At 47.0% G+C, this 15,902-nt stretch overlaps 1 protein-coding gene across 1 annotated transcript in view; it reads left to right on the top strand.

Annotated features, from left to right (window-relative positions):
- Positions 1–7,812, top strand: part of DIRC2 (disrupted in renal carcinoma 2) — a 52,371-nt gene extending 44,559 nt beyond the window's left edge. Inside the window, exon 9 of the mRNA XM_008638246.2 lies at positions 100–7,812. Within this exon, the coding sequence (XP_008636468.2) occupies positions 100–215 (116 nt within the window). The 3' untranslated portion in view covers positions 216–7,812. The remainder of the gene's footprint in view (positions 1–99) is intronic.
- The last annotated feature ends 8,090 nt before the right edge of the window (positions 7,813–15,902 follow it).

Below are 15,902 nucleotides of genomic sequence, written 5' to 3'. Positions count from 1 at the left end.
CAGCAATTTCCTTCAAACCTGCCATCAGTCCGAGTTTTGGTTGCTTTAAACACAGAACATGTTTGCTAACTGAGGCTGGGTCTCTGTTCTGCTTTACAGAGTTTTCCTGGTTCAACTGGTGCCTGCCAGGGTCGTGTCTGCTCAGCCTGCTCCTCATCCTGTGCTTCCGCGAGTCCTACGACAGACTCTATCTCGACGTCGTCGTCTCCGTGTGATCACGCCGGACTGGTGAGGGCTTGGAAGAGACTGGAAGTCGGCTTTGCAGTCTGCACATCTGTCTGGATTTGCACAGCTGAACAGCAGAAAAACAAAGAAATTTCAAGACTTACTCATGACTTTATTTAGAGAGGGTGAGGGATGGGTTGTTCTTACATTTAAGACCATCTTGATTTGCCATAAATGTGGAACTGGAGTGGTGATGGTTACACCGAAATGCACAAAGAGAATCTCTCTGCTGTCCAGGTCCCTGTGCCAGGGCTGGGGCTCTCTATTGAAGAGGCTGTTGATGTAGAAGTGAGCTGTATGTTGTGTGTGTATGTGTGTGCCTGTGTGCTGACTCACAGTTATACACACCAGGGTACCAGTAATCTTTGGAGTCTTCTATCAGAATAAAAATAGGGAATAATCTTAACAAAAGGAAAAAAATAAGGAAAGAAAACAAAAATCTTTTCTTCAAAACTTCTTTAAAATCACTAGTCATTTATATATTGAATGTCCATTAAACGGTTAAGCTAAAATGATTTGGTGCTTGTACACTACACTTACATTCTGATAAAGTGAGTTCTGATATAAGACACTGGTACCAGGGTTTTTAGCCATACTAAATATCCCAAATAATCCTTCCAGTGTTATTAGAGGTGTTTGTTATCACCCTGGAGCACAAGTAAACAATATCTTTAGCTGCCACTGAATCCCCAGCTGCACTCACAGTCCTCTCTGAAATGCCACTGTGGTTCCGTATCTTCCGAATATGGAGCATCTGTGGTGTACTGGAGTGTCACTCTACGTAAATGTTTTTGTTCTAAAGGCCACCACTGTGTCACCTTTCCATCCTCCATCTCCAGTACTGCCTTTTTTACTGTTTGTGCCACTGAATACTGTGGGTGTGGATGTCTGAGTCCTGCTAGTTCTCTCCTGATACTCTAACGTGTGTGTGGTTTTTAGGATTAGTTTATGATTGAGGGTGCCTAAACAATATTGCTTGTAACCCAAGTCTTGAGAAATCACTGTTTCCTAAAAAAACCCTTTCTAGTTGAGGAGGTGCATTGATGGCGAAACGACAATGAGTTTGACAATGAGGAGTAACTCATGAGTTCTGGCATAATATGGGAAATTAATGCCAGCTCTTTTTATTGGTACTAATCTGTGGTCCTTCTGGCCCTTACTTGAACATAAATATTAAAGACACTTTGAATAGTTTTTTAACTCAATTTTTAAACCTGCTAATAATTTCTTAATTATATTCTTAGATTTCAGTTCAGCATAATTTAAAATATTTCTGTATGTGTGTGTTCAGTGCTTTGTGTTATGGGAGTGTGTTTGTGTGTGTGTGGGCGTGCATATTTATATCAATGTATACACAAATAAAACTTATATATATAAGAGATACATATATATATATAAGTTGTGCAAGGGTATGTATTTCCCTAGGTTTACTCCAAGTGATGCTGTCTGGGAAGGTGATGTGCCCCTGTTTGTGACCAAGCCAGTCACTGCCGTGAGCGGGAACGCGTCGTGCATTGTCTGTGACAGGGATTCTTTTCTGGGGTGAATGATCTCCTATCATGGCAGTTCTGTGGCAGGGGGTGGGTGCACGTGTTGGAGGCTGCTGTGCAGGGCTCTGCATCCCTAGAAGTTGAATCAAGCACTCTGCTCCTGTGTGGGGCTCTTCTTTGCCCCTGGGGTGACACCAACACGGTAAGCTCACTGAAATAAACCCAGAACTTCCTTTCAGACATGGATCTGTTCCTTCTGCCTGCTCTCCTTTTGCAGAGAGAATACACCTCTAAGATTTAACTCAGGAGTGTATCTGTGCAGTAAAATAAAACAAGCTGTTCCCTGCTTTTATGTTTTCAGAGGAATTGATGTACTTACTGTAGTAACTGAAAATGGATTTAGCTCATTGCCTATATCAGCTCTAAATGATCTTTTCTGTCTTGAAGCAGGCTCTTTGTGGCAGTGGAGCTAACCTGCATAGGGATAACTAAATCAGTCTAACCAGCATGTTCAGATCCACTGGCATCATCCTCTTACTTTTCAGATGAGTAGTGTTAACTGTCCAGCTTCTTTTTACTATGTTTTAGTGCCTGGAATAGTTTCAGTATCCAGTATCTGCTGCTACCTATTGTCTTCTGAAACCAAGGATCACTTGCCAAGAGTCTGATTGGAGTTGCATTGTCATGGCAGAACTGCAGGCTCGGATGGCTCTTCAGAGCTCTCTTTCTGCAATTTACTGTAGCTATATAAAGATTAAAATTGCACAGCTCAGGCACTGTCCCGAGTGACAGAGATTTCTAATCCTTTCACTTTCCTGACTATTTTAAGATGGAGAAGCATTTTACACAGTATTCAGACTATAATCTATTCTGCCTCTGTTCCAGAAGGCATCAAACAATTCAAAATATTTGTCAGTGCTTCCAGATGCAGGCTCTCCGTAGTCAGGGGAGAAGAGTGAACCTCTTGTTTTAAACCCTGTTGATTGTTTTTCTGAGTCAGTGTGAATGGCTCACTGTGACTCTGATGCTTTGGTAGCTGTTTCTCTGTGTGGTGGGTTGACCATGGGCGGACACCACGTGCCCACCAAAGTTGCTCTGTCATTGAGCTCCTCAGCTGGGCAGGGGAGAGAAAAGACAATGGAAAGCTCATGAGTTGAGATGAGAACAGGGAGAGATCACTCACCCGTTACCATCATGGGCAAAACAGACTTGACTTGGGGAAATTAATTTACTAGCAATCATATCACAGTAGGATAATGAGAAATAAAACCTAATCTTGAAAACGCCTTCCACCCCATCCCTCCCTTCTTTCTGGGCTTAACTTTATTTGTGGTTTTCTCTCCCTCCTCCCTGCAGCAGCACAGGGGGATAGGGAATGGGGCTGTGGTCAGACCATCACACATAGTCTCATCCCCTGAGAAGGACTCCTCACATTCTCACCTGCTCCAGCATGGAGTCCCCCCCAGGGGAGACAGTCCTCCACGAATTTCACCAGTGTGGGTGCAGACCGTCGGGAACAATCCTGCCAGCAAACCTGCTCCAGCCTGGGCTCCTCTCTCCATGGTGCCACAGGTCCTGCCAGGAGTCTGCTCCAGCAGGTTTCCCACAGGCCCACAGCCTCCTCTGGGCATCCAGCTGCACAGCGTGGGGTTCTCCACAGGCTGCAGGTGGATCTCTGCTCCCCGGGGGCTGCAGGGTCACAGCTGCCTCACCATGGTCTGCATCACAGGCTGCAGGGGAATCTCTGCTCCAGTGCCTGGAGCAGCTCCTGCCCCTCCTGCACTGACCTGGATCCCTGCGGAGCTACTTCTCACTCCAGCTGCAGTTGCTGCTGTGCAGTAACTTCCTTTCCCTTCTTAATCTGTTATCCCAGAGGTGTTATCACCATGTCTGATGGGTGCCTTGGCCAGTGCCAGGTCCATTTGGAGCCTGGCTGGTGTTGGCTCTGTCACTCATGGGGAAGCTTCCAGCTGCTTCTCACGGAATCACCCCTGCAGCCCCCACTGCCAAAGCCTTTCTGTGCAGAGCCCATGGCCTGTGTCTGTCTGGCACTGCAGTGTGGCCTGAATTCCAGCCATCAGTGCCCCTGCACCAAAGCAGGGACGTTCTCCAGGGCTGGGCAGCCCGGCTGGGCCCTGCTGGAAACCTGCGCTGGGTTCACTCTGCAGTCAGGGCTCAACCCGACTTCCAGCAAGGCTGATGGAAGTCTGCCCAAGTGAAAGTCAAAGGATTGCTCCCAAATAACTTGAAGTTGTGCAGGACACGGCTGCATTCCACAGACACAGTGGTTCAGGCTTTAGGATTTTATTAGATTAGCAAGTCTGGCTCAGGATGGAGGTGAGGTTTGTAAATGTGCTTGCTGAGATCTACGAAAAATGTTTTATCCCCATCTGTGCCCCACAGCAGCATCCTTCTGTGGAGGAGCAGTCCATTTCCTGTCAGTAATGCAACTCTCAACCCATAGAAATATTTTTTGGATAAGCATTATCACTGGGTCCACCCTTGTTTGGATTTAGCAAGAGTCCAAGCTGCCAGGATACCTGAACTTCATTGGAAGTTTGAGTTTGAAGCACAGGGAGAGCCCTTAGCAGTGCTGATGAAATTAGCAATAGTGCAGAATAGGCTCAAAACAGTTAAAATTTTTCTTAATAATGAGAGAAAGTTCGAAGTCTCTCTAACTTGTACCAGTCACAGTGTTGGCTGCTGCATGGCCTGTGACTTGCAAGCAGAGGAAGGTGCCCTGAGAAGCCTCGGAATTTCCTTCTCTTTGTGGCCTGTAAGGTCACAGCCCTGAAGAACATCTTCCCCAGCAGTGCTGAGCCCCTTCATACACAGGTAATTGTGCTGTGGTTTGTATTGGGAATGCTGGGAAGGATGCTCCATAGTGACCGCTCTCTCCTAATGGTTCATTTTAAACATGGGCTGCTCCTCAGGTTTCTGTTTGGCTCTGTGACACCCTCAGTCCAGCTTCCAGTGCTGCTGGCTCTCCTTCTCCTGAGCTGTGGAGCTGTGCAAGCTCCCATGCTGCTCATGGGGAGGCTCAGGATTAGAAAATGCAGGCTCCGCTTACAGCACTGGTTCCTGTCTCTGGTCACTGCTGTTACCCATTAGCTTCCCCTGGAATCCTTTGCCTTCCCTTGGGGCTGCCTGCTCCCCTGAGCTGGAGGTGTGAAGAGCTTCCTTGCTTCCAGAGCAATTTTACAGGGATGGGCTGGCTGGCCATGTACTTAATATACATAAGAACAGGGATTTTTTTAGAAAATCATGCCAGCTGGAAGAAAGTGCAGACCCAAAGGATTCTGCACATATTGTGAATAGATAATCTGTTACAAGCAGATTACAATTCAGGTAATTTACCTGAAACTTATGATTTTAGCTCCCACACCTAGAGAGGCTGAGCAGATAGGCACCATATGTGTCAGGTATTCAGGCTCACAACATCACAGTTATTCCCAACCATCTGACAGAGCTTAAAGGAGTGGGAGTGGGACAACTTTAATCTTGGTGTGGGTTGGAAAACCCCAGACTCTGTCCGTGTTTGTAGTGCTAACCTGGGGAGAGCAACAGGTTGGATTGAGTAAGGGGAAGCACCCAGTTCCAGGGGGCATTTCAGCGCCAAAATATTGCATTGGATTGATCAAATCCATATAAAATTTGAATTTTTGTGGTGATGGGGATGTTAATGTTGGGCTTGTTCTACAGTAAACTGAGCAGATGACTGTGTGGCCTTGCGCTGCAACACAAACAAGCTGCATTGATTGATGTGCATACATTGGCTGTTGCAAGAAAGGGAAATGTGATTTAATTGTCAGGAGTGACTGAAATATGAATGGGAATTACACAGTTTGCACAGTGGATAAAACTGCTCTGTAATGGTGTGACAGCAGGGCTCTAATTGATCATTTCTTCTGTTGGGTCACTTGCAAATTAGTAAGTATCTCTGACAAAATCATTTTTATGTTTCATTAGTTTTGAGGAGGTTCCTTTTATACTAAGTATGGACCATCGTAATAACTTGGTGAGGTAACTGCTACACTGGTGTGGAAACCTACGCCAGTACTGGGTATTGATTTGGTTTTTGATGTTGATGCTGCCATTCTCGGGCTTGTTAAAGCACCACATGACATGGGAAGAGCAGGGATGTGGGGTGTGCAAGGAGGTCACTGTGTGTGGGTGCACGCTTGTGTGAGGGCAGATGCCAACCCTGCCAAAACACACAAGAACTTTGTCACCTTCCATGGGTCCCAGCATTCCAGCTGTGACAGGAGAAGAGGGAAATGCTGCCTTGTGGCTGCTGCCTCCTCTCCAACAGAGAGACAGCCAGGCAGCCTCCAGGCTCGCTGCTTCACGTGAGGGGTCAGAACCATCAACACAGACTCCATTCACTTCCCTGCCGCCGTTACTGCTGCAGGGTGGGTTGTGGGTGGCACAGGAACATCTGCCTTGCTTCCAGGAGTGTCACTTCAGCTGGCAGAGAATTGCCCCAGAGCAGGCACAGCCCCAGTGAAGTCAGAAGAAGATGTCAATCTGCTTACAATTTTTGCAGTTTGTGTTTCAAGACAGATGAAACTAATAAATAGAGGAAGAAGTGTAACTCTGTCCAAAGTTTTGACAAGCAAAAGCAAATATTTGCACAGATGTGCTGGCTCCTGCCAATTACTTGGGATTGCAATGTTTTTGGATCAATTCATGCCCCCCACAGCCCCAGCACTGTTCCTTCACTGCTCAGCCCCAGCAGCACTGTGGGAAGCTTCAAGCCCAGGCAGAGGGCAGGGACTGAGGCACAGAGGGAGAAGGGAAGCGCTCAGCCAGGATGCCCAGGAGGGGGGATGTTGGGCACCTGGGTTATTTGCACTGGAGGGGTGTCTACTTCAGCCCAGTTGTCTCAGAGCCTCATTTTTTCCTTCCTCAAGGATGAGTTTCTGACCTTCATTTTCTGTTTGTGACGGGATTTGTGCCGCAGGGACAGGGACACTTCCGGTGGTGGCACAAGACGAGGAGGTGCTGGTTTTCCAAGGTGCAGCAGGGAAGGCAGGTGGGATTTGCTCTCTGCAATAACAGCTTTTCCCTGCACCATCTCTCTCCCCACTGGCTTCCTCCATGTGATTTATCCATTTGTTACATCTGGACAGACTCACTGCACTCACTTTGTATTGCTACATGAAGAAAATACCACCAGCAAAACCTTTTTTCTTTATGGGAAGCTTTTCCCTTCAGGCTGAGGCCACTTCTCCAACCTTAGTCCATGTGTTTATTAAAGCCACAACAACCCCAAGCCCATGTTTTTCTTCACAGAGGGGATGTGCAGGTTTGTGTGGGACAAGTCAGGGGCCGTGGGGTGCCTTGCTGTCCCCACCTGTGCCAGGGGAGGGGGATGCTCCATGTCCCTCTGCAGCAGGGACACCCGGAATGTGCAATATAAACCAGAGTTGGGTTCCCTGCCCCCTCCCTGCACACAGCTCTCCTGTGTGCCCTGACCTTTCTGCTGTCACCTGGGCTGAGCCAGCCCAGCAGAGCTGTAGGGTGTCCCCACAAGCAGCCTGCCATCAGCTCCTGCTCCCTGGGGACAATGATGCATTTTCCAGACGTTTCTTTTCTCTGCCTGTGATACTTCCTAGATCAAAATCTCTTTTTCCTCTACCACATTTAATGTCTTCCGCTGTGCATTTTAGAAAGAAGTACTTGATAACGTCTTAAAAAACAGCTTTTAATTATGGGACACACCTAACAGTTAGGGTTTTTTGAACTGCATGAACATATGGAGAAGGAAGAGGGTTTTACATGTTGGAGAGCATCTTTGTAAACTATCCTCGACTTGTAAGACTGTTCAGTTTTACTGGAGTTTGTATGCATTTTACTTTTGTAATTTTTTAAGTGATTTGATAGAATTTTATTTTAGGGCAAATTCTACATTTTGTATGCGATATTCTGATGTGTATTTTTATTTTTGAGAAAATAATGTTGAAACCACTACATACTTGTCAATGTAACATGTCCACTGTGTAATTTCTATTTAAAACTGGATTCTGACCATGAAGTGTGTGTTATTTTACGTACTGGTTGTTGCACATTAAAGAGGTTACTCAGTTTGCTGCCATCACTGTTCATCACTTCCAAGAAAGCACAAGGGAATAGTTTATTTCTGCCATAATGCTGCCAAAACCCACTGCAGATACTGCTACGAAATGGGGGTTGTTTAGTCTAAATGAATGTCGCCTCATCCAACCTCCCAAGCCAGCCAATGGAAAGATTTCCATGGCTCTGAGTGAGGTTCTGGGGTGGGGGTCTGGAACTGCTGGTGCGCCAAGGGGTGCTGGGCTGGGGCAGAGGGTCCCCAGCAGGGAGGGGACTGAGGGAGGGGAAGGGCCTGGCAGTGGTGGCAGCATCTGCAGCCCCATCAGAGTGTCATGACTCTGATTTCACACCCTGATTCCTCCAGGCTCAGGGCTCAGGATGCTGCAGGCCAGTTGATTTTGCTGCCTCCCACCATCACTGTCTCCACTGGGGCTTTTAGAAAGGAGACCCCTCATAACAACTTTCCTTGTGTTTATCCTGCATTTAATTGAAACGGACCCAACCCAGCATCTTTTGATCCATGTTTATTTTCTAGGACCAGCTCTTCAAGAACGCCCTGACTACTTACCAGGGCAAGTTTAAAATAGCCTCACATCCTATTAGTGCTGGGAAGAAATCTGTCAACTCTCATGTCGTGGAATATGTGGGCCCCACTATTCTTAGCAACAGTCTCTTTCCAGGCTATATATGGGAGCTTAAAGCGCCTCCAAAGATACGGTTCCCAGTTGTATTTATCTTTGCAGTGTTACAGAAACCTCCATCCTTAGGGGAATACAGCTGAGGGTCTGCCTCAGAGCCCTGATGTAGTTTTGTGTGTTGGTGAAGCCCCTGTGCTCCTTCTTTCTCAGTTGTTTTCCCCAGTTTCTGTTTTATCCTTGCTGTTGTTGAAGTCTGCTGTCTCCCCAGCACTGAAATGACATTTATTCTGTCTTTCCTGAGGGAGTGCTGGGTGCTGGCATCTCCCCCTTCGACTGTGCTGCAGTTGCATATGGGGGACCAGCTGGGCTGGGGCCAGCTGGCTGAAAGCTCTTGGTGCTGTGCCCAGATGTGCCCAGATGTGGGTGAGCTCTCACAGATACCTCATGTCTAATGGCCGTGGGACCAGCAGAGGCTGGGGAAAAGGCTGGGGCCACTTGTAAGTGCTAGGTCTGTGTGCTTTGGCATCTTTGGCCTGCAGCCCAGCACCAAGGATGCTGATGCTGGGAAACATGAGCTGCAGTCCCCAAAGGCAGATGGAGCTGCCTTTACCCTCCTGCCATGGGTAATGAGAGCTGAGCAGCTGCAGGGCTTTACCTGCTCCCAGAGCATGATCTGGGCTCCCATCAGGGACTTGGGACCCAAGGCACTCACCTTCAGCTGGCACATGCCACTGATGTTACTCTGCACCCACCACCACGTGAACAAAAATTTCCAACCACAGATTTTTTTTTTTTTTTGCCACAACTTGAGCTTGAGCCGACAGAGGGGAAGGTCCAGAGTGTGCACCATGCCCGGATTCCTCATGCCAGCTGCCAGGAGCAGCACGCTCTCCTTTCCCAGTGCAGGCCAGCCACCCGCTGAAGTCATCCTTGGCTAAGGGCTGCAAGAAACACCTTAACTCTTCAGGAGCCTATTGAGCACGGGAGCAGGCCCCACAGCCCTGGGAGGCTTCGCAGGTCCCATGGCCACAGTGAGGTCTCTTTGGGAGCTTTCTTGCTTTGCTCCATTTCTTTGCTCGGTATCTGCAGGCAGGTCTCAGGGCTGGGGGAGCTCTGCCAGTGGCACCAGGACGGGCTGGACCCCTTCCATCCCTCTGTCTGTCCATCCATCTGCTTGGCCACAGACTGACTGCCACGGTAAGTCCCTGGCTCAGGCACTAGAAGGAGTGGGCAGGGGACACAAACCTCCCCACGGGCAGCACAGGGGGGTGGGGCTCAGGCAAGCACAGGCAGAGGAAATGTCCCAGCCAAGGAACTGCCCCCACCATACTCTGAACCTGAAACTCTGCCCAGGGCTCCCCTAAACCTGCCTTTGATTGCAGAGCCGAGGCTCAGGGTTGTGGATGTAGCTTTGAGGCTGAGTTTCAGTGCTGGAAGAGCAAAGGGTGATGGTGGGCAAGGAAAAGGCAGCTCTGAAGGGCTTGTGGTGAGTGGATGAGCAGCAGAAGTGTGAACTAGATCAGCACAAGCTTGTACAGAAATGCCTTCACTGCCTCTGATGTGCAGAAAAGAACATTTTGAGAGAGATTTTCAGCGTAGGTCTGAGCCTATGGCCAAGCACTGCAGCTCATCCCACCTTGTACACTCGGTGTGCTAGAGATGGTTTTATCTTAGCTGGGGTGGGCTCTGGGGCTCTGGGCTGGCATGCAGAGTGATGCTGAGAGTACAAGTTTGTACCTGTTCACTCCCAACCCTCCTTGGCTCCAGCAGCACCTGGTACAGTGGGGACTGCCAGGGACTGAGCTGCTCCCCAGAACAGGCAGCTCTGCCAGGCAGGGAGGTTCGCCTCCTCCAGTGCCACAGGAGTGATGGATCAGCAGAAGACAGCAGTAATTGCCAGGAGGCTTTCAGGCAGAAAGCAAGGCTCTCGCTCGAGGACAGGCTGATGTAAGTCAGCATGTAAATTGGGGACAACATAAAAATAATTCCAGCCGAGCTCCTAGGACAAAACCTATGAACAAAAAAATGTTGTTGCTAAGAAATGTGAAAACAGAAAACAATAATGTGGCTCCTGGCAGGGTAATAAAAGTGCATCAGTGTTGTGCCTGCTCTCTCGTACAGATCGCTTGCTCGTTACAGTAAATTAAGTACTGCCAAAATGGGTACAGTTTTCTCTGTGGCCATTGATGCTTCACATCATGGAAATATCAAATGTTTCTGATGGCTGTTCATTACCCTGCGCTTGAGAGGGGAGCAATCCTTTGCTGACTCCATTATTTCCATGACAGCAAGGAAATGACTATGGGAGGTTTAAAATGAAGGAATACAGCAAGGTTAGATGGATTGAACCTCACCAGCCTGTTGCTGTTCAGCATGGTCGATGCTAGTCCTGAGTCTGGGAGACACCTCACTGTCTCCAGAGTGATGGAAATCCAGGACTACTTTTTGCTTCCAGATAATTGCTGGTTTACAAACTGTGAAGTTTGACCTTGAAAATCTCCAGAGATGTTATTTTGAAGGGTGACAATGTTGCAGCACAGCTGCTCAGCCAGAAGACTCTTTCCACAGCTCCCCACAGACAGGAGGAGCTTTAAGTGGTTGCTGGATTCCAGATCTGCCTCAGTTGGTGAGAGGACCCAGAGTTGCACCTTCCATATTCTGTAGTGATCCACACTGTGGAGCTGACAGATGGATGTGCCTGGTGTGCAGCACAACAAAGTTTCCTTGTCATCTCAGTAGTTCTAAAATGAAAACCAGCTGACTTTACACACCTTTGAGTTGCTGTGAGGTGTCAACATAGGGCCAGTCGGAACAAAAAAAAGGTGATAAAACTCTGGGTCACAAAATAAACCCGGCCTGTGATCACACCGGGGCAAGCAGGGAAAGGTGAGAGTCTGCCCAGCTGCCAAGAGCCAGCTTTACATTTCTGTCACAATACCAAAATCACCTTTGTCTGGTTCAGTCCTTTCCCCAGAGGAGAATGGTTTGGTTTGGAGATACTGTCAGCAGATTGAAGGGTTGAAATCTCACCAAAGACACGGGGTGTGTGCATGCGGTTGGGTTTTTTCCTTTGGGCACAGCTGAACTCTGTCACCCTCTTAATTAATTTGAACCTCAGTTTTTTTAAACAGAAAGTGCAATGACAACTCTGTCAGTGGTTTTTTTACAAATGAACAAAACAATCCATGTCAAAATGCATTTCAGCTGTGAGCAAAACAGTTTGTAACCAGTCTCCAAAGCTTTTGGTAACTGAGCTGTGTGTTTGGGAGTGTGTGGTCCCTCAGCTGTACCCTCAAGGGGGAAGCACACACGAGGTACCATGGGGAGCAGAGCTTTTGCAGTTGAGGGTTGACTCTCACACACGCTGAGGAGGTGCTTTCTCTGTGCTGATCTTTGCAGGATGGCAGCAGGATATTTCTTATTTCCATGCTAAAATCAGACTGCAGGATATTTCTTATTTCCATGCTATCTGCACGATGTGGTGCCTGTTCAGAGGAGGAAATTAACTTGCTCTGACTTGCTCTGGATAATGCCCTGGTGCCTAAACACATCTGCTCAGCTGCTCTGTGGTGGTTAGAACTCATTCATCCGAGTCCCTGCTCCAGCGTTTTCACTAACACCGGTGTTACCTGGGCTGGGCTGCAGTTCCCTGCCCCTCCTCACCTCCACAGCACCGAGTGGTGGCAGTGCCCTTGCCCAGGCAAGTGCCTCACCAGCCATGGATATTTCCATCCCTTGATAGAGAAGAAAGCACCAGCAAATGGGCTTCATATGGAGGGGACGGCTGGGACGGGTTTGTCACTGCACCCTCTGGCTCAGCACGTCCCCAAGGGCCCGACTGCAGGGGGCTGGGAGGAAACACAGAGACCAGACACGAGTCATGGAAGAAACTTCTGCTTTTTCCTTTTCCTGCATTTTTTATACTGAACCTCTGAGCACTACCAAAGGCAGGTTGGAGGGGGCTGTGCGGCCACAGCTGTATCTGTGGTCCCCCCAGACAGCTCCACAGCCTGGCCTGGGTCCCTGCTTTGCCCACGCTGCTGGGGGTGCTCCCACACCTCATGGGGAACCCACAAGATAACGAAACTTTCTCTGTTTTCCACACAGTTAAGAATTACAGAAGGAAAAGGGTACAGTTGGGATGCACAGTGAAGGTGAGACAACAAAATTTACTGAGGATACAAGTGAAACTGTTATGTTAATGAATCAAATTAGCAACTAAAAAAAATGTGGTGGTAGACAGATTTAAGGGAAATTGGAAGTTGGTTCCAACGTGATACTTTGCTCTAATAGTATGCAGAGGTGTCTTGATGCAAAACAAAAGTGTTCAGAAATGACCTCTCTGTGTTATCATGCAAACTGGGAAAAAAAAAATCCATCTTATTCACAGCAAGTTTGTTTTTACTGATCTTGTGCCTCTCAATTACTTTTTAATGGTCTGCATTGAAAAGAAATTCCTGTATGCGCACTTAAGAATACGAAAACACCCAAATGATAGGTTATGATTTAGTAGGATTAAAGTATTATGCATGCAGGTGTAGCACGTTTCAGGTTATTAGCAATCCAATCTATTTTTTACGACATTATGGTGTAATTTTCTGTATGGAACTTCAATATAAGTCTTGAGCTGCATTGGAACATAAACTAAAATGTTCCTGACTGTCACTTTTCATGGTCTTTACTTTGATTAATAAACGCAACAAGAGCTATAACGTTCTTCAATACGAGGCTACGATCATCCTTCAATCAAAACGTGTCCCTCAGCTTTTTACAACTTTTTGCATCAATATGTAGGGCTTGAGCAGCAGCAGTGACAGGATTCCACTGCAGCTGAGCATGTACAGCTGAAAGGCTCTGCAGAGGATGAATGTCTTTTTGCTGGCTTGGCATGGAGAGCAGTTGTGCCCTTGGGGGCTTGGTGTCAACTGCGGAGAGCTGAGGAGCAGAGGGGAGTCATGTACTGCAGATCTGGACAAGGATTTGGTACCCCAGATTTCATATGTCATCTTACCTCAGTGGGCACCTCACTCAGAAATACCATTTTTGAAAGGCACCCCAGGTTTGGTGCCGAGCTTGTGATGGGGGGAAGGGAGCCTTTGGTGTAACATTCAGTAACACAATTCGGTGATGGGGGGAAGGGAGCCTTTGGTGTAACATTAACACAATTCAGTGTCCACAGAAACTACAACTCCTGACAAATATAATCCAAACCTGAGCCTCAGGATGCAGCCAAAGTGCAGACAGGGAGGAAGGATGGATGCTGCAATTCCCCAATCCCACTCAAGCAGCTGAGTGGATTTTGCATTGCATTGGCCACCAAGGTGAGGAGGAAGCTCCTCCTCATTCCCGCTGGCCCGTCCAGCCAGCGCTGTCAGGAGCCCCAGCCCCGCCGCGCATTGGCCACGCAGGGGAAATAACTCACAGGCTTGTCAGGTTGGTCTGTTTTATTTCTGAATTATTCTTTACATTGTACAATATATAAAAATACAGAGTACCCAAAAAAAATTCACAGTGTCTAAAGGCAGTGATTACAGTCTAGGTCACCTTTATGCTAAAGTACCATCAAGTTCGATTGCATAGGAAAGGTGATGTGCCTTCACAACAGAGTCCAATAATACTCTCCAGGTTTTGTTGTTTTGGGGCAAGCATTCTGTGTTCACATAATCGTTTCCCATGGATCCAAGATCCAGTATTGCATCTGTCACTCTCCCACCTCACCTACAAGTTAATCCTATCATTTCCATCTCACATACCATGCATCCTCCCTAAAGCTTCCTCTGTGGGAATGCTCCTAATTAAGCACATGGCTTTTAGGTATGGACAGGTCTGGATGCTGTCTAAGGAGGGGTGTGGAAAGAAAGCACACTGCTGTGCAGCTGGCTGGCTTTTACATTGTTTGACATTTTGGTACTAATAACATTTTTGCTCCAGTTATTAATGGCCCGTCCATGCCGACCTCTGCTTGACTCTGTGGCCTGAGAATCAGCAGCATCCCGCTGACAGAGGCATCAGAACCAGAGGGCAGTGTTAATACTTTTCATGACCAGATTTGTTTAAAACCAAATCGTGGCTGGGGCCTGCAGAAAGCCAAATGCTGCTCTTGTAGCACTGAACCTTCTTGAATAGCAGGGGTGAGTTTGCAGCTGAGGCTGGAGGCAGAATGGAAAAAGTAACAGGTTCAAGACCCAAACTTACATTGAGTGGTATTGAGCACTTACGTTTGTGGCTATGTAAATAGTGGGTTGCTGGTTTTGCTCCTCCAGCCAGGATTAATGCAAACATTAATTTTTCCCAAAGGGTCCAAAGAAGGAATTTCCAGGCAGAACAGCTGAGACTGGGTAAGTCCAACAAGGACCCAGTTCCAGAGGGATTTCTGCCCAGCTTTGAAGGCTCTGACAACCAGGTAAAACAAAGTTGGACAGAAAGCTCTCTCACCTACCCCCAAACTGCTCTTGAAGCCACCTGAAGCTTCCTTCTAAAAAGCTTAAGGGAAAGATTTACCTGTTGGGAGTTTAGGCCTTGGTCATGAGGACATTTAAGTGATTTGTTGGAGAAGAATGAATCCCTCAAACCTGATTACTGGGTATTTCTCTGCCATGCCAGACAGCTCAGAGGGTGCTGTGCCCTGCCGTGCGTAAGGGCTGGCCCGTGGGGCTGGTGGGGTGAGAAGTGGGCACAGAGCCTTGGCCACCGACACAGAAAGCTCCAGAGACACCCATGGCACCAGGTGCCTCCATGGCCTGGTGGGGTTTTTTGGACCCTTCTGAAAACCAAAAGCCATGGGTTCGCAGGGCTTCTTTTCCTAAATTTCAGATAAAACCTCCTGGTGTGACTGTAAGGCAAGGCTTGTAATGCTGATCAATAACTCAGCAGGCAGTTACTGACTTCTTTAACATGGGAGATGACATTTTCCCCATTCTAACAGAGCATGTCTTTTGCTCTAATGGTACAAGACTTGTTACTCCTACTTGCTATTTTAATTTTCTTTGCACAATTACTCCCTACTTATAATTACAAAAACAATAGAGTGATACACATGAGAAATTTAGGAGGCTTATTATGAAAATATAAACAGTATCAAGTATCTCTTTCTTTATAACTCTTAACCAGAATGATTTAGGGGATAATCAGCATTTCTAACTAGAAAAATCAATTTACTTTTCAATTAAAAAATTATATTTCATTTACCTCAAAAGTGGGTTTTTAAACCTAATGGAAAGGGCATTAGATTTTTATAGGGTTTTTTCTTCAGTTTGTTCTTGTGGAATTTGAATACCAGCACTGCCTTTCTTATTCTAAGTTTCCTCTGCAGGCATTTTGCTAAATATATATATTGCGTGTGTATATATTATAAATATATACTGTATCTATCCACTGATAGATGTATACACTGTTACAAAAAGAAGAGTAAGTTGTTACAGAAACTTTACATTTACATTTTTATATATATATTTATATATATATATATATATAA

This window comes from Corvus brachyrhynchos, unplaced genomic scaffold (genome assembly GCF_000691975.1).
Source record: "Corvus brachyrhynchos isolate BGI_N302 unplaced genomic scaffold, ASM69197v1 scaffold126, whole genome shotgun sequence".
Taxonomy (NCBI): domain Eukaryota; kingdom Metazoa; phylum Chordata; class Aves; order Passeriformes; family Corvidae; genus Corvus; species Corvus brachyrhynchos.
The sequence above is the reverse complement of the archived record's forward strand: the minus strand, read 5'-3'. Positions and strand labels throughout refer to the sequence as shown.